The 21,807-nt window shown below is 53.1% G+C and overlaps 8 protein-coding genes across 8 annotated transcripts; 4 read left to right on the plus strand and 4 right to left on the minus strand.

The window, feature by feature from the left end:
• Positions 1-1,064: 1,064 nt before the first annotated feature.
• C7974DRAFT_470556 (SprT-like family-domain-containing protein) lies at positions 1,065-3,769 on the minus strand. The gene is made up of 2 exons (XM_046146470.1): positions 2,456-3,769; positions 1,065-2,406 (listed from the first exon to the last, which is right to left on the minus strand). Exons 1-2 carry the CDS (start codon positions 3,598-3,600, stop codon positions 1,167-1,169), a joined length of 2,385 nt encoding a protein of 794 aa, XP_045998899.1. The 5' UTR covers positions 3,601-3,769; the 3' UTR covers positions 1,065-1,166.
• Positions 3,770-4,012: 243 nt separating this feature from the next.
• Positions 4,013-7,078, minus strand: C7974DRAFT_389984 (aconitase family-domain-containing protein). The gene is made up of 5 exons (XM_046141431.1): positions 6,235-7,078; positions 5,535-6,179; positions 5,385-5,469; positions 5,239-5,328; positions 4,013-5,190 (listed from the first exon to the last, which is right to left on the minus strand). The coding sequence occupies exons 1-5, from the start codon at positions 6,860-6,862 to the stop codon at positions 4,296-4,298; spliced, it is 2,343 nt and encodes a 780-aa protein (XP_045998900.1). The 5' UTR covers positions 6,863-7,078; the 3' UTR covers positions 4,013-4,295.
• Positions 7,079-7,149: 71 nt separating this feature from the next.
• On the plus strand, positions 7,150-8,173 carry C7974DRAFT_389987 (uncharacterized protein). The gene is made up of 2 exons (XM_046141432.1): positions 7,150-7,794; positions 7,842-8,173. Exons 1-2 carry the CDS (start codon positions 7,562-7,564, stop codon positions 7,966-7,968), a joined length of 360 nt encoding a protein of 119 aa, XP_045998901.1. The 5' UTR covers positions 7,150-7,561; the 3' UTR covers positions 7,969-8,173.
• A 193-nt stretch (positions 8,174-8,366) lies between these two features.
• Positions 8,367-9,504, plus strand: C7974DRAFT_146281 (uncharacterized protein). Its single transcript, XM_046135687.1, has 3 exons — positions 8,367-8,597; positions 8,672-8,869; positions 8,959-9,504. Exons 1-3 carry the CDS (start codon positions 8,524-8,526, stop codon positions 9,242-9,244), a joined length of 558 nt encoding a protein of 185 aa, XP_045998902.1. The 5' UTR covers positions 8,367-8,523; the 3' UTR covers positions 9,245-9,504.
• On the plus strand, positions 9,293-11,200 carry C7974DRAFT_146298 (putative alcohol dehydrogenase). The gene is made up of 2 exons (XM_046135688.1): positions 9,293-9,951; positions 10,005-11,200. Exons 1-2 carry the CDS (start codon positions 9,765-9,767, stop codon positions 10,949-10,951), a joined length of 1,134 nt encoding a protein of 377 aa, XP_045998903.1. The 5' UTR covers positions 9,293-9,764; the 3' UTR covers positions 10,952-11,200.
• Positions 11,050-12,014, minus strand: C7974DRAFT_389992 (mitochondrial large subunit ribosomal protein-domain-containing protein). The gene has a single exon (XM_046141433.1). It carries the CDS (start codon positions 11,942-11,944, stop codon positions 11,387-11,389), a length of 558 nt encoding a protein of 185 aa, XP_045998904.1. The 5' UTR covers positions 11,945-12,014; the 3' UTR covers positions 11,050-11,386.
• A 99-nt stretch (positions 12,015-12,113) lies between these two features.
• Positions 12,114-14,078, plus strand: C7974DRAFT_389993 (eIF3 subunit 6 N terminal domain-containing protein). The gene is made up of 3 exons (XM_046141434.1): positions 12,114-12,661; positions 12,717-13,312; positions 13,365-14,078. Exons 1-3 carry the CDS (start codon positions 12,179-12,181, stop codon positions 13,576-13,578), a joined length of 1,293 nt encoding a protein of 430 aa, XP_045998905.1. The 5' UTR covers positions 12,114-12,178; the 3' UTR covers positions 13,579-14,078.
• Positions 14,079-17,934: 3,856 nt separating this feature from the next.
• On the minus strand, positions 17,935-19,264 carry C7974DRAFT_307708 (uncharacterized protein; the record flags this gene model as incomplete). Its single annotated transcript, XM_046138142.1, has 2 exons — positions 17,935-19,111; positions 19,188-19,264. The coding sequence occupies 2 exons, from the start codon at positions 19,262-19,264 to the stop codon at positions 17,935-17,937; spliced, it is 1,254 nt and encodes a 417-aa protein (XP_045998906.1).
• Positions 19,265-21,807: the final 2,543 nt, after the last annotated feature.

The following is a 21,807-nucleotide window of genomic DNA, read 5'->3' on the forward strand; positions in this document are numbered from 1 at the left end:
CTAATAGCATCTATACTTTTACTTTTACTATACTAGTAATATATATTAATCTAGTACTAGTACTATTTATATACTAAATTTATAGCTTTATATCTTTAATCTAAGTAGTATTAGAAATACTAGACTATATTAATAAACCATTTCTATATACAATATATAGTATTATATACCTTTCTTAAGCTACTAAAAAGAAGATAGTTACTTTAGCCTTAAATAGGTTACTAGGCCTAGTCTAGTTTAGTTAAGAGGTAGTATAGGCTTATATATCTACTCTTACTATATAGAAAGAATAAGTATTAACTAATAAATTTAAATTATTTAAGATAAAATTATTAAAGATAGAGTAGTTTAGCCTAAGAATAATTAGCTAGTAAATAAAGTATATATAGAGTAGCTTAGGTTACTACTTATATAAGAGGTAGAAAGAAAGGTATCTAGTATAGTAAGCTTTAAAGATAGTACTTAGTAATTTAGTCTTTAGAATTATAAGTATAAGGTTCTAGGTATTTAATAGACCTATAATATAACTAGGTTTACTTACTTAGTAGATAACTATAATATATTAATAGAGAATATATATAAAGCTACTAAGTTACTACTTAAATAGCTACCTAAGTAGTACTTAATTATTATTAAATTAGTATTATTTCTATTACTTAGTAATATTAGCTACTACTAGTATACTTAGTAAAATTTACTTTAAAATCTAGAAAGAAGAGTTTTATAAAATTAGAATATAAAATATAACCTAGAGTAGATTAGGCCCTAGGCTACTTAATTATATAACTATAAATTAAGTACCTAATATAGTATAAGAGGCTTAGGCCTATAGAGGCTAAATAACTAATATAAAGCTAGTTAAGCTATAGTAGAAGCTTAATTAAATAAAGTTTTATAACCTATAGAATTTCTCTTTATATTTAATATAAGAATTATTCTATAGTATATAGAGATAGTAGTCTATTATATAGATTATCTAAATATAGGTTTACCTACTTAATTATAGTATTATTCTTAGTATATAATATACCTACCTATCTCTTAACTATCTTCCCTAGTGTAAAGTAAGTACTATTGCCTATAACTAGAGTCTTGTAAAAACAGAGTCTATTTTATTCTCTACTAATAGTAGAGATATCTATCTAAGATTATGCTTTGACTATACTCTATAGGCTAAGCTCCTGAATTGCCTTGTTAAGGCCTTGGACAGCCTGGGTCGTGTTATGCTGTATCTGGTTTTGGTTCTTTGACTCTCTATACTGTCTCGCTACAACTTCCATTACCTTTCCTATTGGTGTCTTATCTCCATTTCCTGCCATTTCTTGCTTTATCCTCCCAAAGTTCTCTTTCACAAAGGCCTGATACTCGTTCTTTTTCGCTAATTCACCGTTCTTGCTGACTGTGACAGTCCTCGGCGCGGGCTTGGTCTGCACAAGGGTACCCTTGCACTTGCCACAACTGTGTCGCTTCGTGTCAACACTGCGGCTGTGTCTCTTGAACTCGTATCCGCAGCTGACGCATTCCCAAATAAACTTGTAGTCAATTGTGTAGCTGTGCTTGGTAGTAACTTCCACACCCTTCTCAGCGAATGCGGTGCTGACCTTACGGCCCCAAGCCTTGAACTCGGCGCCATGTGGGTTATTGCGGACCTCACTGACCATAAATGTGAGTAGATGACAGAATTCATGCGCGAGCACGTTGTAAAGCCGTGGCAAATCATCAATCACTTTCGAAGCCAGCTCAATTGAGCAGTGATGCCGTATCTCAGCCGTATACGTTGGAGGCGTGGACGAAGTCTTCAAGCGAATGACTTCACGTCGCCAGTTTGCGCGGCCAGCTGTTGTTTTTAACGTCTTCGACCAGATCACTTTGATACCGCCTGTCGTTTGAGAGAGTTTGGTGATGGTACTTGAGCAGATAGTATTGTCCAGCTCAGCCAAAAAGGAGGTTGCGATCTCGTCCTTTTGCTCGTCAAAGTCCTTTCTCTGTGCTCGAAGCCCCTTGATACTAGGCTTCAGCATGGTGGTAGCCATCCCTTTTGTAGAGTGCGGCTGGGAAGTCTCCTTGGTACGGCTCGAGACAGGCTTTGTGTACGCTTCGTCACTGCTACTGCATGGTTCGAGGTCCATCCCACCCATCATTTTGGAGATATCATCGCGCCACTGCTGCTTACTTGGAGACACAAGTCTCTTTACAGGAGAATGGCGGTCGTTCCAATCATTGACTACTTCAGGATTCCAGAACGCGTCAAGACTTGGTCGCAGGTCTGGTGACCCTGCACTCAACGGTTTCTTCTTCGAGGGCGAGACAAGTTTTGTATGGCTGCCAGGCGTGAATGTTGGAGTTGTTGGACGTAACATGGGAGGTGCTTTGCGTGGAGAGCGCTTCTTTGTCGGTGTTGGGGAGCTAGAGGCCGGTCAGTGTCTAGAGGTATTCGATTTCAGTCGAGACGTACTATACCAAGAATGGCTGAGCATCATTGAATGAGGGTGTCACTGAACCCGAACTCACGAACGAGGACGAGTGAGCACGTCCTGGCTTTGACGGGATCAACGGCTCTGACGTGTTAGACGACTCTGTTGAGTACAGGACTTCCTGCGCCCAATTTGTTATAGTGCTATGTCCTTTTTTATGAGGCGGCCGCATGGGCACCTGTGATTCCGGCTCGTTCGTTAGTGGCTCTTGTCGCTCTTGTTCTTTATCCGCAGCAACAATTTCCTCTTCGTACTCAGACTCGGAATCTGAATCAATACATCTCTGCCGTCGCATATGTCTTTGTCTCTGCCTGTTCGGCTGGATGACAGCGTCTTCGTCTTCTTCGTCTTCTTCGTCTTCTTCGTCTTCTTCGTCTTCTTCGTCTTCTTCGTCTTCTTCGTCTTCTTCGTCTTCTTCGTCTTCTTCGTCTTCTTCGTCTTCTTCGTCGCTTTGTTGTTCGCGTCCTCCAGGTGGGTTTTCGAGGTCATCGGTCGCATCATGTTGCTCCTCCACTTCCAAAGCAACATCCGCCTCATTCCCGCATATTATGCTCGTTTCCTCGTCTAGGTCAGACTCCCCCAGTAGAAGATCCACAGCTGCTGCATTCTTCTCCTGCATTGGATGGCTGGGATTTTGCAGCTCTTCAGCTTCCACCACATTGACTTTTGAGCTGGCTCTCTTCAAATCTCTCCCCACAACATTTCTTGCCAGACTTCTCATAAACATCATATCACGTCTCCTTTTAATGCTGGATTCGCTGGCATCGCTCCCACATCTTTCATGTCGTGCCCTCCTTTCCAATCTAGGTTGCTTTTCTGAACTTGCGAGACTCTCAAAGCTCAACTTCTTCACCAGGCAGTCGTTGCTTTTGACAGGACGTGCAATGCGCTGTTTACGGGAAGACAAAGTAAACATTGCGGGGCTTGCATGCGGCTTGTCTGAGTGATGATCGCGCTTCGATGATTTTGGCTCAGGGGAATCATTTTCCTCATCTTCATCCGCCGAGATGATGTCACTGATTTCGGGAAACGTCTTTCTAGGACGTGATCGGCTTGTGCGAAGTTCTTTTGGGGTTGGAACCAATATCCTGGGTTCCAATGGGCTAGCTTTGCGCAGACGAGCCATAGGTGCAAAACCAAAACGAGCTGAGAGGATGACGATATCGAGATGCGAATTAAAGGATAAAAGCCATGCAAATGGTTTTGCGTGATGTTCTCAATTGTCACAGGTACAATACGTGCGACGATAATCGGTTGCAACGATGAATCCAGATATACAGATAAGCGTTTTTGTTTGAGGCCGTTGTCGTAGCAACGACTAAAGTCACGTGGAGACGTGTCTTCAACGAATCTTTGTTGACATTACGGATATGTATCGCTGCAGTTATGATAGCATACTCTAGTCCGGCCAGCGTTGGAGTATTCTGGCGTATTAGAGCCCCTTAATCAGATCCGAGGTCAGCATCACCGCCGAGTGAAAAGCACACAGGTCGACACCCTTCCACATGTCAACAGTATCAATGCAAATGGCATCGCACTCAACATTTTAAAGGTTTCCAATTGCTGAACAAATAAAGTCGTACATTGCATGCTAACACCTTCACAAATACAAGCCGAACCCAACCATATTGAGCCCGGATAAGAGCTAAAAAGAAAAAGTTCTTGCGTGACAAGCCCAATCAAGGGCTGCCAGTCCTCATGTTCTGAGTTTCTCCACCCTTGGTAGGGTCTTCCTATCCATCTTCGTCGTCGTGACCGGGTATCCTGTTCATATCTACATCCCCAGTAGCGGTGGGTTCCATCTCATGTCAAAGTATGCATTTACTTGCGAGCCTTGGCCATGGTGTTGAGAGCGGAGCCGTTCTTGAACCACTCCAGCTGGCCCTCGTTGAAAGTGTGTGAGAGCTTGATGTCAAAAGCCTCATCGCCGTTGGCAGGGTGAACGACCAGGGTGATGGGCTTGCCGACGGCGAGCTCAGTAGCCAGAATATCCACCTTGTCGTTGGGGCCGATCTTCTCGTAGTCGGCGGGGTCAGAGAAAGTAAGCGGCAGCATACCCTGCTTCTTCAGGTTGGTCTCGTGGATACGAGCGAAGGAACGGGTGATGATGGCAAGACCGCCCAAGTGCCTAGGCTCAAGGGCAGCGTGCTCACGAGATGAACCCTCGCCGTAATTCCAGTCACCGATGACAACCCACCTGACACCGTTCTTCTTGTAGTCACGGGCAACATCAGGGACGGCACCGTAACCGCCGGAGATGATGTTCTTGACCTTGTTGGCCTCACCGTTCTCCTCGTTGATGGCACCAATCAACATGTTGTTGGAGATGTTGTCCAAATGTCCGCGGTACTTCAACCAGGGGCCGGCCATAGAGATATGATCTGTGGTGGTCTTGCCCTGGCACTTGATGAGAATGGGCAGATCGGTGGCGTCCTTGCCGTCCCATGCGTTGAAGGGAGACAGAATCTGGAGGCGGTCGGAGGTGGGGGAGACGGCGACCTGTACGGATGCGCGATCCGCAGGAGGAGCCTGGTAGGTGTCCTGGCCTGGGTCGTATCCGTTGGCGGGGAGACCGGCACCGGTGGGCTCCTTGAGCTTGAACTTGGAGCCGTCGGCTGCAGTCAAAAAGTCCTTGGTTGGGTCGAAGTTGAGGGTGCCAGCGATCGTCATAGCGACGACGAGGTCAGGCGAGGCAACGAAAGAGTGGGTGGCGGGACTGTATTGTCAGGAGCGATCTCGAGTTTCAGGGCAGAAGGCAACTTACTTAGCATCGTTACGTCCAGTGAAGTTACGGTTGTAGGATGAGATGATGGAGTTAGCAGTGCCCTTCTTGACATCGCGACGATCCCACTGTCTGTTCGAGTGTCAGTCGAAATCCACCATACGGCATGTTGGCTACGAAGTGCTTACCCAATGCAAGGACCACAGGCGTTGGCCAGAACCATACCGCCGAATTCTTCGAAGGTCTTGAGCTGGCCGTCACGCTCGATTGTAGCTAAAATCCAAGTCAGTTATCCGGATGCCGCAGGCTGCACATGACTTGTAGAATCCTGAACTCACCTCTGATTTGTTCACTACCAGGCGTAACGGTGAACAGAGCCTTGGCCTTGATGCCGTGGGCCATGGCGTCCTCAGCAATCGAGGCAGCACGGGCCATGTCCTCGTACGACGAGTTGGTGCAAGAACCGATCAGACCGACCTTGAGCTCCTCGGGCCAGTTGTTGGCCTTGACAGCCTCGGCGAACTTGGAGATGGGGGTGGCCAGATCGGGAGTGAAAGGACCGTTGATGTGGGGCTCTAGCTCATCGAGGTTGATCTCGATGAGCTGGTCGTACTCGGTGCCCTCGTCTTCGCGGAGCTCGTTGGCGTACTCGCGGGCGAAATCACCAATGTGCTGGCGCTTGGTAGCGGTCAGGTAGTCGTACATGCGGTCGTTGAAGGGGAAGACGGAGGTGGTGGCACCGATCTCAGCTCCCATATTGCAGATGGTAGCCATACCAGTGCAAGATAGGGAGTCGACACCGGGTCCGTGGTACTCGACGATGGCGCCGGTTCCGCCCTTGACGGTAAGGATGCCAGCAACCTTGAGGATGATATCCTTGGGCGAGGCCCAGCCAGAAAGCTTGCCGGTGAGCTTGACACCGATGACCTTGGGGGCCTTCAGCTCCCAAGGGAGGCCAGCCATGACGTCGACGGCGTCAGCACCTGGCAACTGTGTTAGCCAATTGATGACAGTTGGAGCGATTGCAGCTGCACTTACCACCGACACCAATGGCGGCCATGCCGAGACCACCAGCGTTGGGAGTGTGAGAGTCGGTACCGATCAGCAGAGCACCAGGGAAAGCATAGTTCTCGAGGACGATCTGGTGGATGATGCCAGAACCGGGCTTCCAGAAACCAATGTTGTACTTGGCGCAGGAGGTAGCGAGGAAATCATAGACCTCCTTGTTGATGTCAATGGCGCGAGCCAAGTCCTGCTGGTTGCCAACCTGGGCCTCGATCAAGTGATCGCAGTGGACGGTGGACGGGGTCGCGACCGAGGGCATGCCGGCCGACATGAACTGCAGAATGGCCATCTGGGCGGTGGCATCCTGGCAAGCAACACGGTCGGGGCGGAGCTTGAGGTAGCTGGTGCCGCGCTCAATGTCCTGGTTGTGAGGGTCGTCCAAGTGGGAGTAGAGGATCTTCTCGGCGAGAGCGAGCGGGCGGTTGAGACGGCCGCGCACAATCTTGAGGTTCTCCGACATCTTCTGGTAGTTGATGTAGTTGCCCTTCTCCCAGTTGGTCATTTCGACCTTGCGGGAGAGCGGTGCATCGCTGACGGTGGCCAATGACCGGCGCTGAGCGAAGCTCTGGCCAATGCGGCCGAGCCTCGAGAACCTCTGCATCTTGGAAGGGGTTGATGGGTGGAGTGGAGATGAGGAGTGATGGAGAGGGCGGAAGAAAAGAACGTCAGAAGCTGCCTCGAGCTGTCGATTATCAGCCGGCCGCTGATTGGCTGCCAAAGCGACTCCACCGCCCGTGCGACGCTGTTGCGGCAAGCCGAGGTCTTCCGCAAACGCATGCCAGGCGCTTTGCACGATGCACCCGCTGGGCCGCTCACGTGCGGGCGCGCGCGGGCGGCTCCCAGGCTGGGCTCGGCTGGTTCGCTGCCTCGCTGCCTCGCCGCATTCACGAGCGCGGCGCGAGCAGCAGCGGCGGTAGGCCACACTGGCACGCAGCGACATATCCGGATGGCGTCACACGGCGGTGCGGTGCCCGCGTCCACCCCGCGCGGACTCCAGGAAGCTTGATTGGCAGCAGCCGGCACGGCAGCAGTGCACAACTGCGCGCGCCCCAACGCCGCCTGTGTCGGCTCGGAAAAGTCAGCAGCAACGTCACTTGCAGGCGTCTCCAGACCAGGTGCATCGCTAGCCCGCACGCAGCCCTGCTGTTGCCAAGGCCTAGAGCGCGTCCGCGAAATTTCTTCAGCGTCTGCAGGTCGCTGGACAGCCGCACTAGCCAGCGGCCACATCCGAATCCTCCACCCAGCACGACAACAGCCGACGGCCGCGGATCCAGCCCGCACACTCTCGCACCGCGCCACTATGCCCGCCATCCGGGGACAGGACTCGAAGAAGAAGACGCGCAGGCACACGCGCGACCTCGACCAGGTGCACGCCGACCTGCGCGACGAGAAGCATCTTGCCGAGTTCAAGGATGCAAAGCCCGTCGAAGACCTGCCTGGCCTGGGCGAGAACTACTGCCTCGAATGCGCAAAGTTCTTCGAGAGCGAGGCCAACATGCTGGCGCACAAGAAGGGCAAGGTGCACAAGCGCCGGTACGTCTACCGCCGCGCGCGCCCCGCCTGCTGCTGACCGTCCACAGCGTCAAGGCCCTGAAGGAGGAGCCGTACTCGATCAAGGAAGCAGAGGCTGGCATGGGCTTCACCACCGACAACGGCAAGCGCACCACCACTGCGCCCGCGCCCATGGAGGTCGACAACGCCGCGTGACGTGCTGAGCCAGGCGCAGTGTTCAGGCTTGTTGCTTGACGGCGCTGACACGCAGGCCGCCGGCGGCGACCACGGGTGTAGAGTTGGTGCGAGCGTGCCAGTAGAAGGCCAGTAGAAGGCCAGTAGAAGGCCAGTAGCACGGCCAGCACAGCCAGCACGGCCAGATCCTGGCAGGCGCAGAGGCCTGCTGTCTGCTGCCTGCTGTCTGCTGTCTGCTGTCTGCTGTCTGCTGTCTGCTGTCTGCCAGCTGGAGGGAACATGCATTGCACGGCGTTAGAACTTGGGCACAGCTGCATTAGAGGACGCAAAAGTCACACGATACCCGAGCTACATCATAAATGCTTACAAATGTACACATAATTTTTGCATCTCAACCTGAGGTTCAGCACTAGGTACCCACATGCTGTGATGCCTGGTCTGCCTGGCCGCTGCCTGGGTGACTGTTGAACATCAAAAAATTGCGCGCGCGAACTTAAGAACACCAGAATGTGCCGACAAGAAGTTAACGCAAGCAAACTTGAACTCTCGCCTCAACATTGACTCATACACATCACCATGTCGTTCACAGCTACCCCCCTCTATGGCGGCGCCATCACAGTCGACCTGCCCTCCAATTTCGCCGACACAAGGTTCGTTCCAGCATTTCTGCAGCCTCTTTGAACTTGCTTTTCCACAACGCACACCGGCTAACAAGTCAGCACAGCCAAATCCGAGAGGTACCAGATCATCAGGAGGTCTACTTAGACACCAATGGCTACGCATCCATTGTCGTCGAAATTCTTGAATACCAGGAGAAGGGCAGCGACGACGAGGCCCTACAGTATCACTTTGCCGACCTCGTCGACGAAGAGGACAGCACGAACATCCTGGAGCAGGGGCATGCCGTGATGGCAAAGCTGAAGTGAGTGCTGCGACCAGCCACGTGATGATGCTCGCTTTCACGCGATCCAGGCAGATATGCTGGTATCTTAACAACTAACAACATCACAGTAACAAGCCAGTCTACACACTCAAGTTCATCCAGACGCCGCCGCCTGACACCAACCCCGGCCGTAAAGTACCTGAATTCGTTTACATTCACCTGATGCTGCTGCGTCTCAAGGAACAGGGTACAGACCTGATGGTCTCGGTCAACATCCCGCACTACCCAGGCGAGTACGAGAAGTCCAAGAACGGCGAAGATGAGGTTACCCCATTGATGAAGGAAGGCGAGTTGATGAAGGACAAGATATTAGAAAGCTTTGAGATCAAGGAGTGGGGACTTTTCGAGGGTTGAGCATGAGTCCTAGAGCCATAACCATCAGCTATCATCGTAGGCTCAAGAGCAGGATTTGAAATCGGATGACCAGCGATAACAACACGTCTCTTTAACAAAGAGCAATATTATCTCATTCCTGAACATAGGTAGTTCCTTTCCAGCATCACTTTCCACACCCCGACCATTTGTTCTTCACATCCATCTTTCCATGTCACGTCACACCTTACTCCAGCATCTCATTTCTACTACAGATCCGTATATGATCTTTACAACACAGGACAGGCACCTAGGGTGTTGAGGCTGCTCGGCAAAGCATCCACATCATGATCAGGGTCCATCCGGACGACGCTCCGATCGCTGCACTCCGTCGCCAACCCCGCATGTCCGTACTCAACTATGACGAAAGTAGCTGTCTCTCAGTCGGCTACACGATATTCTGTGCAAGTAGCCGCGATCGAACAAAACCAGAGAACAACCATGACAGCTACATACACCTCCCAAAGCCTGTGGAACTTCCTTGACTGTGTCAGAAGAGGCAATGGGTGGATATACAGTGCCCTGTAAAGGCATAGTAGCATACTCGCAGCACGAATGGAAGTGGGAAGAGATGTTGACGCGCGAACCGAAAGAAGATGAGTTTCTGGTTGAGATGATCGCAACAGGCGTGTGCCATACCGATATATCAGGTTACGGGGGTATATACCCACGCGTACTGGGTCACGAAGGTAAGTTTATCGCCCAATTAGACACGACTGAATTCCATCTGACTTGCGAGCAGGCGCCGGACGAATCCTAAAACTCGGCTCACGGCAACAAGAGCTGAACTATAAGATAGGCGACCTCGTCATCCTCTCTGCAGCCGCCTGCCTGTCCTGCCACTACTGTACCACCGGGCACCCGGCATACTGCGTCGAACATGCCGCCCTCACTCTAGCGTCCAACGAGCCGAACTTCGTGCTTGCCTCAGATCCGAACAAAGTCATTGGTGGCGGCTACTTTGGCCAGTCGTCCTTCGCGTCGCCCGTCCCTGTCAAGGTGTCCTGTGCGGCCAACGTGACGAAGCTGATACGTGGTTCTGATGAGCTAAGGGCGTATGCCCCCCTTGGGTGCGGGATCATGACTGGTGCGGGCGCGATCACACATGTTGGCAAGTGCGGACCACAGGACACCGTGGCCGTCGTAGGGCTCGGCGGCGTAGGTCTGGCGGGGGTGTGTGCTGCGAAGCAGCGTGGGGTGAAGAACGTCATCGCTGTAGATCTGCTGCAGTCGAGAATCGATCTGGCGCTACAGCATGGTGCTACAGCCGGTCTTTTGTCGACGAAAGAGGGACTGAAGGGCAAGCAGATGAGTGCTGCGATCAAGAGTCTGACGCCAGGTGAATTGGGCTGCAGCCACATCCTCGATACATCACCGAGTGTGGCGGTATTAGGACAGTGCATGGAGGCTCTGCAGAAGAACGGACAGTTGCTGCAGGTCGGTGTAAAGCCAGTCGGCGCGAAATACGAGCTGGATCTGCTGACACACATGGTCAATGGGAGACGCCTAATCGGTGTCATCGAAGGGGATAGGGATCCGGCGGAGGCGTTACCAGAGTTGGTGCAGTGGAGTAAGGAGGGAATCCTGCCGATAGAGAAGATGTTGAAAGAGTTTGGTGTGCAGGACTTTGAGGAGGCACGGCAGAGAATGGAGGATGGGGTTGTCATTAAGAGCGTGTTGGTGTGGTAGGCAACATTGAACTCAGCCGTCCAAGGTTTTAGCATATTCCCGATACCTTCGATAACATGACCACCCGCGCGGAAGAGGTATGCTAGAACCACACACAGGGGGTCGCAGCGTCGGGCTGATACAGTGTGCCGGCGCGACATGTATTCAGCAAGTCAGAAGCCCTAGGAGAGTATTGTAGCTGTTCTGTGTTGGCCAAGCCTATATTCAATCAAAGCAAATCTCAAGTTCGTTGTGACGATTCGAATTCCTGTTGTACATCTGAAGTATACATCTTTGGTGTACGTCTCTGTTATACATGTTTGGCGCATGTGTAGTCTTGCACGGCTTTAGATGCCGGGGGCCTAATACAGAACGCCATTGCTGAAGCCAGACCAGGTTTTAAACGTATAATACAATAATGCTTATGCAGTTCGACTCGCTGTCGGCCCTTTCGCTTCACATGCCCCTGTCTTCTAAGAAAGCCATGACCTTGCTTTTGTGGTGCCCCTTGACGACGATATGGCCGGTCAGGGGGTTGATGTAGACGTCCTCTTCCTTCTTGGCCAGCCAAGCGCGCAGCTCGTCGCGCAGGGCGTGCAGGTTGCCGGAGGTCTTGCGCACGGTGGTCAGGTGCAGGTTGCCGCCGCGCTTGAAGTCGGTGTAGACAGGCAGATTCCTAGTGGCGGAGCGGGCGACGTGATAGAGCGGCGGCGACTGCGGCATCTGCGGCATTGTGGCGGGCGTAAAGGGCGTGGTTTTGGCGGCGCGCGCAGCCGTCTTAAGGGCCTTGGAGCGCGAGGCGGGCAGAGGGTCGGCGGCGGCGGGCTGGGCGCTGTCGGCCTCAGTGACGGCCTCGACAGCGGCAAGGGCTTGGGCGCGGGCGGGCGCGACGGGCGCGGCGGGCGCGGCGGTGGTGTAGGGTGCGGCGACGGCGTAGGGCACGGTGCTGGATGCGGTGCTGGGCGCGGTGCAGCGGGCGCGGCACACGGCGGCGCGAACGCGGAGGAGCGACATGGCGGGCGTGTGTGTGTGGGCGCAGTGCTCGTGGGCGGGCGGGCGCAGTGCTCCTGGGTGGGTGATGCTCGTCGCTGCTGGCGCAGGCTCGTCGTCGCTGGTCCGGCGGCGTTGCGGGCTCGGGCGCCCCAGGCTCACTCACCACCACTGCTAGCGGTCGCTCCGCACAGTCAAATTTACCGCGCCCCCACCACCCTTCGCACCGCCGCCACGACGTACCGCGCAGCACCCGCCATGGCCGCCTCCGTCGCCGAACAGCACAGCCTGCTGCCGCAGCTGATGCCCAACCTCGACCGCCACCTGCTGTTCCCGCTGCTCAACTTCTCCAGCGACGAGGATGCCGAGCAGACGCCCGAGCAGAAGCAGCTGCTGCTGGCGCTGCTGAGCCCCACCAACATGACCGACTTCGTGGGCCAGCTGCACCAGGACGTCCACGGGCTCGACGAGCTGCCCGCCGCCTTTGCCGCCAAGCGCGAGCAGGTGCTGAGCAAGCGCGACGAGCTCGAGGCCGCGACGGCCAAGATGTCGGAGCTGCTCGACGACGAGAACGTCGTCACCAACCTGCGCTCCGACAAGGCGCAGAACTTGCAGTACCTGCAGGAAAGCCACGGCGTGACCCTCGACGACGTCAACCGCCTGTACGAGTTCGGCCAGTTCCAGTACAGCTGCGGCGTCTACCCACACGCCGCCGAGCTGCTGTACCGCTTCCGCGTGCTGGTGCGTCTGCCCTCGTTCTGCTCTCGCTCTGCCCCTTCCCCGCTGACACAGCCAGACCACCGATGGCGACAAGGAGCGCGAGGCCACCTGGGGCAAGCTGGCCTGCGAGATCCTGTCTGTCAACTGGGACTCGGCCATTGAGGAGATCAACAAGATCAAGGAGCTGATCGACACGCGCCTGTTCAACAACCCGCTCGCCCAGCTGCAGCAGCGCACCTGGCTGATCCATTGGTCGCTGTTCCCGCTCTTCAACCACGAGCCCGCCCGTGAGGCCCTCACAGACCTGTTCTTCTCGCCCGCCTACATCAACACCATCCAGACAAACTGCCCGTGGATCCTGCGCTACCTGGCCGCCGCCGTCATCACCGGCCGCAGCCGCGCCCGCAATTCGAACCAATACCAGCGCCAGCTCAAGGACCTGGTGCGCATCGTGCGCCAAGAGGGCTACGAATACACTGACCCCGTCACCGACTTCATCAAGGCCCTGTACATCGACTTCGACTTTGAAGAGGCCCAGAAAAAGCTCGGCGAGACCGAGGAGATTCTCAAGAACGACTTCTTCCTGCTCGCTGCCGCAGACACATTCGTCGACGCCGCCCGCCACCTGATCTCGGAGAGCTACTGCAAGATCCACCAGCGCATCGACATCAAGTACGTCACGCCTTGCAAAATTCCCTCCAGACCTCTGTACTAATTCTTTCAGGGATCTTTCCACTCGTCTCGGCCTGTCGCAGGACGAGGGCGAGAAGTGGATCGTCAATCTCATCCGCGACACACGCGTCGACGCCAAGATCGACTACCAGGCCGGCACAGTCGTCATGAACCACCCACCGCAGAGCGTCTACCAGCAGGTCATCGAGCGCACAAAGGGCGGCTTCTTCCGGACTCAGGTCCTGAGTGCGGCTGTGGCCAAGTGAGCGGACAGAGGGTAGCAGCATCGCAGACAAGGAGTACACGCAGACCAGCAATAGGTCAGGGCAGAAAAGTTGCCTGGGAAGACGCAAAAGTCGGGGCGTTTGGACATTTTCGCCGTCATGACTGGACATGTGACAGACAAGTTCACATATGCATGGCCGGGCGTCTGTAAGAGAGATTTCTTCTGAGGTTAGGATACAGCAAGTCGCTGTACTATAGACGAATGAGATGAATGAACACAGCTGGTATCAAGCAGTAAGACTGATCATGCAGGGATTGACATTCTGTATGTGTTTTGTCGTAGCACCAATTTCTCCAAGCCACTATCACAACCCCTGACATCAGGATGCCACAGAAGAAGATTTTATGAAAAGCCGTCTAACGACTGAGAATGATAAAGCTCTCAAGAGCACGAGACTCGAAGCGTGGTCAGTCCACGAAACTACATGAACCACATTTGGACCACCTACATACCTCATCAGCTGCCGCACCTTAAACAATTACATAAAGTTACTCACATCCCTTTTCTCCATCACGCTATCCGCTTGTGCATTGTCCATCTTCGCAACTCCATCCTCAGTCATCTTTAGATGCGGCACAGGGCCCCCACGCTGGCGCCGCACCAAATGCTGGCCCACGCCCGTCTCCTCAATCCTGCCATCAACAGTCGGCGCCGGTGGCATGTAATACCCGTCCGTCTCGCTCTCGTAATCATGCGAGCTGGAGCTGCTCCTGCGCGTCAAGAGCGTCGAGAGCGTCGAGAGCGTCGAGAGCGTCGAGAGCGTCGGTGTTGGCGTTGGCGTTGGCGTTGGCGTTGGCGTTGGCGTGTCGATGGGCCACGACGAGAACGTGCCATCAGTAAAGGTTTCGGTCGATGTCGTAGGTGGGGCGTAGCCGCTGCTGCTTGACGGGACAAAAGACGTGGGTGTCGCATCAGAGAGGGTGCTTGTTGTCCTTGCCGAACTGCTGTACAGCGTGTGACTTGGAGACGAAGAGGAGTGTGATGTGCGGGTGAACACTGGGGGCCATGACGGGAAAGTGAAAGATGGTGTGCGCGTCGGAATTGAGCGGGTCCATGACGAGGTTTTGGCAGTCCTGAAGCTGGATGAGCGATAGCGTGTGCTCCGGCTGCTGGGCCGTGGAGTTGGAAAGCTAAAGGTGAAACTAGATGGAAATTCGAAAGTAATGGATGAGGGAATGGTTGGGACGGATGGAGTAGGGTAGTAAATTGGAGAGGTAGTCCTTGGTGTGGCAGTCAAATAGCTCGAGAATCGAGATGGAGATGGAGTGTAGGACGAATACGAGTAGGAGTACGAGTATGAGGGATAGGTGTAGCTTAAACTCGATAACGGAGTAACTGATGATGCGGTACTGGAGTCAGTTGATGCAGTGAGCGTGTCACTTAAAACAGAGCTCGTCCGATTCCAGCTCGGCGTGCTGGAAGGTGGTTCAGGCACATAATACCCACTTGAGGTAATATTGTACGGAACCGTGAATGTCGACGAAGCAAAAGGCGCAGTACTCGTGCTTGTGCCGTTTCCGTACGGCCCTGTGGTGGATGGCAGGAAAGAAGTTCCTGTAGATAGCAAGACTTCGGTGGATTGAGGGAAGCTGATCGGAGGCCCGAATGAAGAAGTTTGAGGATCTACAGAGAAGCTCGTCGCAGTTCCATCCGTGAAGGTACCAGTGGTCGGACTTGGGGTCCTGGAGGGCGAAACATCAGTACACCAGATCAACCCTTCATCTGTAAGCCTGCAGGAAGTGGCGGTGACTGTCTCTGCGCTGGTGAAGATGGGTATAGAAGACGTTGATAATATGACTGTGGTCACAATCACGGTGCTGTGGACGGTAGTTGATGCCCACGGTCCCGATGATATTGGTGCAGTCGACAGTGGAACATCTGCGCTAGAAGAGGACGGCGTGGGTGGGGGAAGATTATCAAAGGTGCTACTCGGCACAGGGAGAGAGTAGGAAGGTGGAGGCGCGTAGTATTGGCGTGGATGTACGTGTGGAGCGTGCACTACTGTTCAGTTGGTCATTGAGCTCCTCAATCTCATCATGGATGTGAGAACTTACATGGCGCACGATCCGCAGCCGTGACAACAATGGCAGTAGCCAAGGAGATGCAGATACTGAGTCTCATATCGGAAGATGGTGGCAGAGGTGCGAAGCGAGCGTGAGATTCTAGAGATGGTGCAAGACAGTAAATCTGGAGGCCTATGACTGAATGTAGAAACAGTAAGTCCTTGAAGCAGCCCTTATATATGATTCGTGGTTAATCGCTTCCTCGCTGTCACCAAGCCCCTGATAGAAGGTGCCGCAGTGTGTGCAGTTGGCCGTCGGGTTCATGCACAAGGTTGCAATACGGGATCATGCTTTACACAGCCCGTCCTGACTACAAGCATCTTGGTGTTCAGCCAAAGTATTCCCCACCAATCATCATCAGCGATCTCTGATCCTAGCATTCAAAAGATGTAGCTGAGTGGCCGTGTCCAAATTTTGGAGGCCAGGGATGTTGCATCGTTGCTGGTATTTAGATCTGATCGCCGCTGTGAAAGTTGGATAAGCTGACGATACTCTGGAAGTCAGTCTGAATCGTGACAGCACGAGCCACGAAGAGCTTTGGTCTCCGTGTGTGACATCGCAATCGCTTTTTCCGCCACCGTCGTGCATGTGTGTGTGTGAAGGGAAAACTTGACGACATTGATCGGCAGCATTACACCCAAGTAACGACACCCATCACTACGTAGAATGACGGAGACCACGAAATCCATGTTTCCAGTAAAGCGTAGTTGCAAGCCGATCGCCTGATGCTGGCTAAACAGACAAAACATGCGTGGAGGTTGCGATCGAGTACATGGTTGAGGTATCACAAGCACCTGACAGACATCTGCCAACTGAATGACAGGCGCCCGTTTTTCAGATTGCAAAGATTGGACGCGCTCAAGGTATCTAGGTAGATATGCTGGTCCCGTACACACCGCACAGATTACTGAAAACTTACCCTTTTGAATCTGTCAAGGGCACTGCCCACACGGGACATAGATGGAGACATTGTGTCTTTAAGCCCTGGCCTGGTTTGTTTTCAGGGCTTTTGCATTGTTAAGCCGCGGAACGTGATCAGTCGCAAAAGTATGGTCTCAATGGTGGTCAACAGGCTACGATCATGACCGCCTTTTCGATAATCCCTAGCATCAACCCAAGGTGTGCGCGATCGTTGCACTCTGATTGTGGGAACCCCCGTTTAAGCACAGATGCAGATACCGAAGACGAGGCTACCCAGGTAATCAGGGACGCGATGCGTTGCGCGATTGGATGAACCGATCGCTACAGCACTGCCCTTTGAGGCTATGGAGGTCGAGTCCGTGGTACTCCGTAGTTACCGATCAACGAAAGACCGGCCTGTGCTGATGGTCGGTGCTACCTTTTGCGGTGTAGAGAGACGGGAGGTGTAGTTGACCCTGCCAATCACGTGCAGCAGACCTCAACGGCACCTAGATACTTGCGTATTGTACAGCGCGGAAAATATGAGGATGTTACTTCATATAAGCTTGTGCGATGGGTGTGGTGTCGCTATTGTTGCAGTTGGCTGGACTGGTGTCCTCTGCGTGCCTGTTACATTTCCTCAACGGTCCGTACGGCAGTAACCATAGTTAGCCTGCGATATTTGGTACAATGGTCGTACGACACCCAAGTCTATGTATGCAGGCTCACTTGTTTTTTGTATTGAGAACTGGGAGCAATGCAGATACTAGTGCTTACATGCATGCAGCGGTGTCGTACGCAATCGTACGGTACAGCACACAGCCAGCACAACGAAGAGTGGGTGGCGAACAATTGGATAACCAGGTTTGTGGACAATTGACAGGTCAACAGCCGTGTCTGTGGCGCTTGTGTGGGCCTGTGCTACCACTGGCACCCTAATGCACCAATGGTTACGTGCAAGCTAATCGTGCAAGAAGCTCCATGTACGCGTACTCTCCATGTTCAGACTGACGCAACACCGCAACACAGCAATATATATGAGCGCATTCCGGCAAGTAGATGGCTAGCTACTCAGATTACAACTATATAGCTAAGCACCTCGGGTAGAGAGGAGAAATACCGCTGCAGGGCGACCTGAAAGCGCCTGTGAGAAACTTCGCGATATATCGTTTTGGGCTGCGCCAAAACGCCTGTTGACATTCATGACCTTCGTAACAATGAAACAACAAAGTGGGTATCGCTCGAATCCATCTGAGAAAAATGTGTGTGAACAGACACGATACCCAACGCAAAAAAGCGCAGTGTACAGAAGTGCAGTAGAACGAGATCGCACGTGTGCTTAAGAAACAGGGTCATGGCCCTCTGAAAATGTACTAATCCCAGTTCACGAAGCTGGAACCGTCAATGAGCTGCTCGTTGGTGCTAGGCTCATCACCAGGCTGAGCAAAATCCGTGGACTGGAAGTCGAAGAAAGCGCCGTACGCTTCATTGCCAGGAGTAAGGAACGACTCGTTATTGTACAGGCCGGAAGAGATTGGCGCACATGTGTCGGCTGCACTTTCTGACTTGATACCGGTCTGCGGCATGCTGAGCGTGATGTTGCTGCCTGACTTTAAAGCTTTGGGCGAGTAGTTTGGGTTGTAGGTGTATGTCGGAGCGAAGGGCTGCGCTATGTGCTCACTGCCACTCATAAACATAGCTGTGCGAGGGTCATTGGGATCGAGGACAGACCCAACGAATTGCTGCGACTCGGCAGGCAGGGCCATCGATAGCGGATTAGCGCCGCTGAGCATTTGCGACCCCAAGGAGTAGTTTGCTTGAGTAAAGGTTGAGACAGATGTCTCATTATCGGCCTGGAGCTGCGGTGTTCGCTGACCTGACCCAGATCTTGGCGAAGCCGTGTCGGTCAGTGGTGAAGGAGGCTGCTGGAGAACGAAGGAAGATTTGCGAGAAGCAGCCGGTCGAGACTGGTCGTCCATCCCTGCTTGCGCTGGCATCGACATCCTCCGTGCATCGTGGGACGCCGAGGCGCCCTGCGGCAGGTACGCATCCATGGCAGTTGGGACGGCGATAGAAGCCGAGCGCTGATGCGATCTTTGAGGGATGTGGTATGGTGATGAGCGAACACCCTGTGGCTGCGTGGCCTGCGCCTGTTGACCAAAATTTTGTGATGTTTGCTGGGCAGACTGCTGAGGAGGCATCATAGTGGGATTTAACCAATTGTTCTGTCCAAAGGCGCCGTTGATTTGTGGCGACATCTGACTTCCAAACTGTTGGAATGATGGATTCTGGTACTGCGACATGAACATGTTTCTGACTCCATGCTGTGTCGCGATGTAATCATGCAGTTTCTTGTTGAACATCACAGAGGTGGTGTGCAAATGTGCGTTGAGCCTCTGGTACTGAGTCGGCAGATCGTCATCCTCCTCTTCATACATCTCTTCGTTGATGACATCTTGCTCAGTAACTCGAAGTGCACGCCCAGTGCGCTTCTTATGTATCTCAGATGCTCTTCTTGCAGACTCAATACGAGCCTCCAGGCTACGGTCACTGCGCCGTGAGGCAGCAATGTAAGCACTGCCCGAGATCAGCAACAAAGAATCAAATAGCAGTGACACAGACATACCGCTCTTGATTTTCCTCATGCGTACGCTCGGTCTTGACCGGGCGGGTCGCAGTAAAGGATCTTCTTTCGGCAGGCATGTTGAAGATCCAACGAACGGGAGTGGAACTTTCAGGTGGCAAAAGCTCGGGTGGCGGAGGGACCGGCTATCCGGGGAAGCGGGCACGGCGTTTAGTACCTGCCCAGAAAAGTGACAAATCGACACAACTGCTACGACGAGCTACTCAACTCGAAGGACTGGTGCCGATGATGAAAGGGGTACGAACAGTCAATGGAAGGAACAAATGTTCAAGAGGGGACGTGGCGGTTCTCCTGGCCAGACGCGGGACGAGTAGACGGGCACAGGGACTACTGTTTGGCCGATTGGAAGAAGTGGTGGAGCTAGGGTCCAGCGGATCAGGACGCAATAAAGAAAGCACGATGCCCGAAACGGATAGCGGATCGAGGAACGGCGGAAAGAGATTGAGCGAAGCCTGAAAGGTTCACAAGGTGGCGAAAATTGGCCGTGGTCGCTAGGCCGGAGATCGAACGATAGTGCGCAAAGCGCGATGCTCACCGATTCTCGATGTGAGCCAGAAGCCGGGACGATCAGATCGAATCTTGGGGAATCCTTCGTTGACAAATTGGTCCAAACTGGGAAATCTGTGTAATTGAATACTCTGGAAGACAGATCGTGTGTGTACCTGGCAGTACCGCAGACGATTGCTTCCGGCGACGAAGTGGTCGGGGTGTGTGCTAAACACGTATGGGGAGGAGACGAGAAAACGCGAACGGTATCCGTCCGCAGTTTACCGGTCTAGAAGTAGGCGGGAGATATGTGCGACAGGTGCTTGAGAATACTCAAACGTGTCGAGGGTCGACAAGGCGAAATTCCCAAGAGTCGAGCTGAGGGAGGAGGGACTGATAAAGAGCGTTCCCGCCGCTCAACGTAGCCAGCCAACCAGCAGTCGCGCACGTATTTCCGACACCAGTCCGCCGCTTAGACAGCTTAGGTTGCAGGTCGGCGGCGAGGTGGAGAGGGGCAGGTGGCTGCGCACGCCTCGGTATCCACGCCCAGCAACGGACAGACATGGATCAGACAGCTCACCACGCACGCTGGCTCAACTGGCGATCGGAGCGCTAGGATCTTGTAGCACCACCCCACGATAACCGAGACGGCAATGAAAGGAGCCGTTCGGCGACTGACGTCGGACAGATACTCTATCAATACTCTACCAACGGGCAACGACGATCCGCGATTGCGCTGACAAAACTCGTGGCTCTGGAAGCGTAGTTCTACAGTGCACAGTCCTGGTTGCGTCTGCCACGGAGGTCTTATCTCCAAAGATCGTCTAGCAAGACCGCAACGTGTGGCTAATCTAAAGGGCGCCCAGGAGAAAAAAGCACCGTGGGACTGCACCATCAATAACCACCAGAAAGACTTGAAACTCAGTTCAATGCACATCAGGTTGGCCTGAGATTACAGTACACAGAATGTGTTCGCCCTTAGCGTGAGCGCTGCCGAGACCAGTAGGCAATGCTTTGAAAAGCGAGCGGAACTTAGGCTGCTTAGCGATGTGGGGTAGGCTGGCTAGGTATTGTACTGTGGCCGAAATCCGTTTGTACGGACTAAGCCATCATGAGGCGACGAGGGGGCCAATGTCAAGCTGCACAGCCTGCATGCTTGCGAGAGCTGCGACAATTGTCATGCAAATTCGAAAGACCCGCTGGCTAGTTTGATTAGAAGACAGGGCAGTCCCCATCCAGCGATCGAGTGCAGATAGGCGAGGGCAATATCGGGCTAGCTCCGATCAGATCGCACTTTCCTCCACACCATAGCATTCGATCACGGAACTGTAAGCCCCGAGTTGCGATTGGCAGGACTGAGTCTTCCACCTTTCAAGGAGCCTTGCGCTCGTTGTTCGTTCCCACCACGTGCGACAAAACGGCGAACTTCAAGCCGCAATATAGATCTTGTGTGGTGCTTGCACTGTTCCTTTCTTCATAGAATTACACGAGGTCACGACATGTGACTGCCGTTTGGTCGCAACTGGATCCCGCGGAGGCTACGGGTAAAAAGCTTTCATTTGGACTTCAGCTTTAATTGCTACACTGTTACACGCAACTACGTCACACAGGAGAGATTCGAAGTGGCCGTGCGTTGTGGTGCTTTGGCGCCGCCAGCCGCTAAGTCTGCCAGATCTCTGGGACCCAAACCACCCCAGCCGCAAGCGTTGGAAGACAAAACAGACTCTTCTTGCAGTGGACCTATGTAGGATCTGGGATCACGTCTGTCCCGCTGTGGAGTCCGATCAGGGGCGATTTTGGCCAGCAGTATGTAAGGATGACAATTCGTATTATACTCTGCACATTGCATGAAGATCGCGGAGGTGTTCCCCGAAATCTCAGGAGTCACCTAGTAGGTACCTGAGTCGTTCTCCTGCTCCACGAGAATGACGTACTTTTCAGAGGGTTGGACTCGAGCATTGTTCTCTGAGACTCGCTCATGATGACAAACCCCGCACGCATCTCGCAACCATTTCTGAGTAGGACGTCAATTCCTCTAACATTAGGTATTTCCTTCAGTCGGAGCTCTGCAAAACGATCATGCCATCAACCACGGAGTTACATCGTTCTTACAAAA

This window comes from Boeremia exigua (assembly GCF_020726555.1).
Source record: "Boeremia exigua strain MPI-SDFR-AT-0100 chromosome Unknown C7974scaffold_4, whole genome shotgun sequence".
Taxonomy (NCBI): domain Eukaryota; kingdom Fungi; phylum Ascomycota; class Dothideomycetes; order Pleosporales; family Didymellaceae; genus Boeremia; species Boeremia exigua.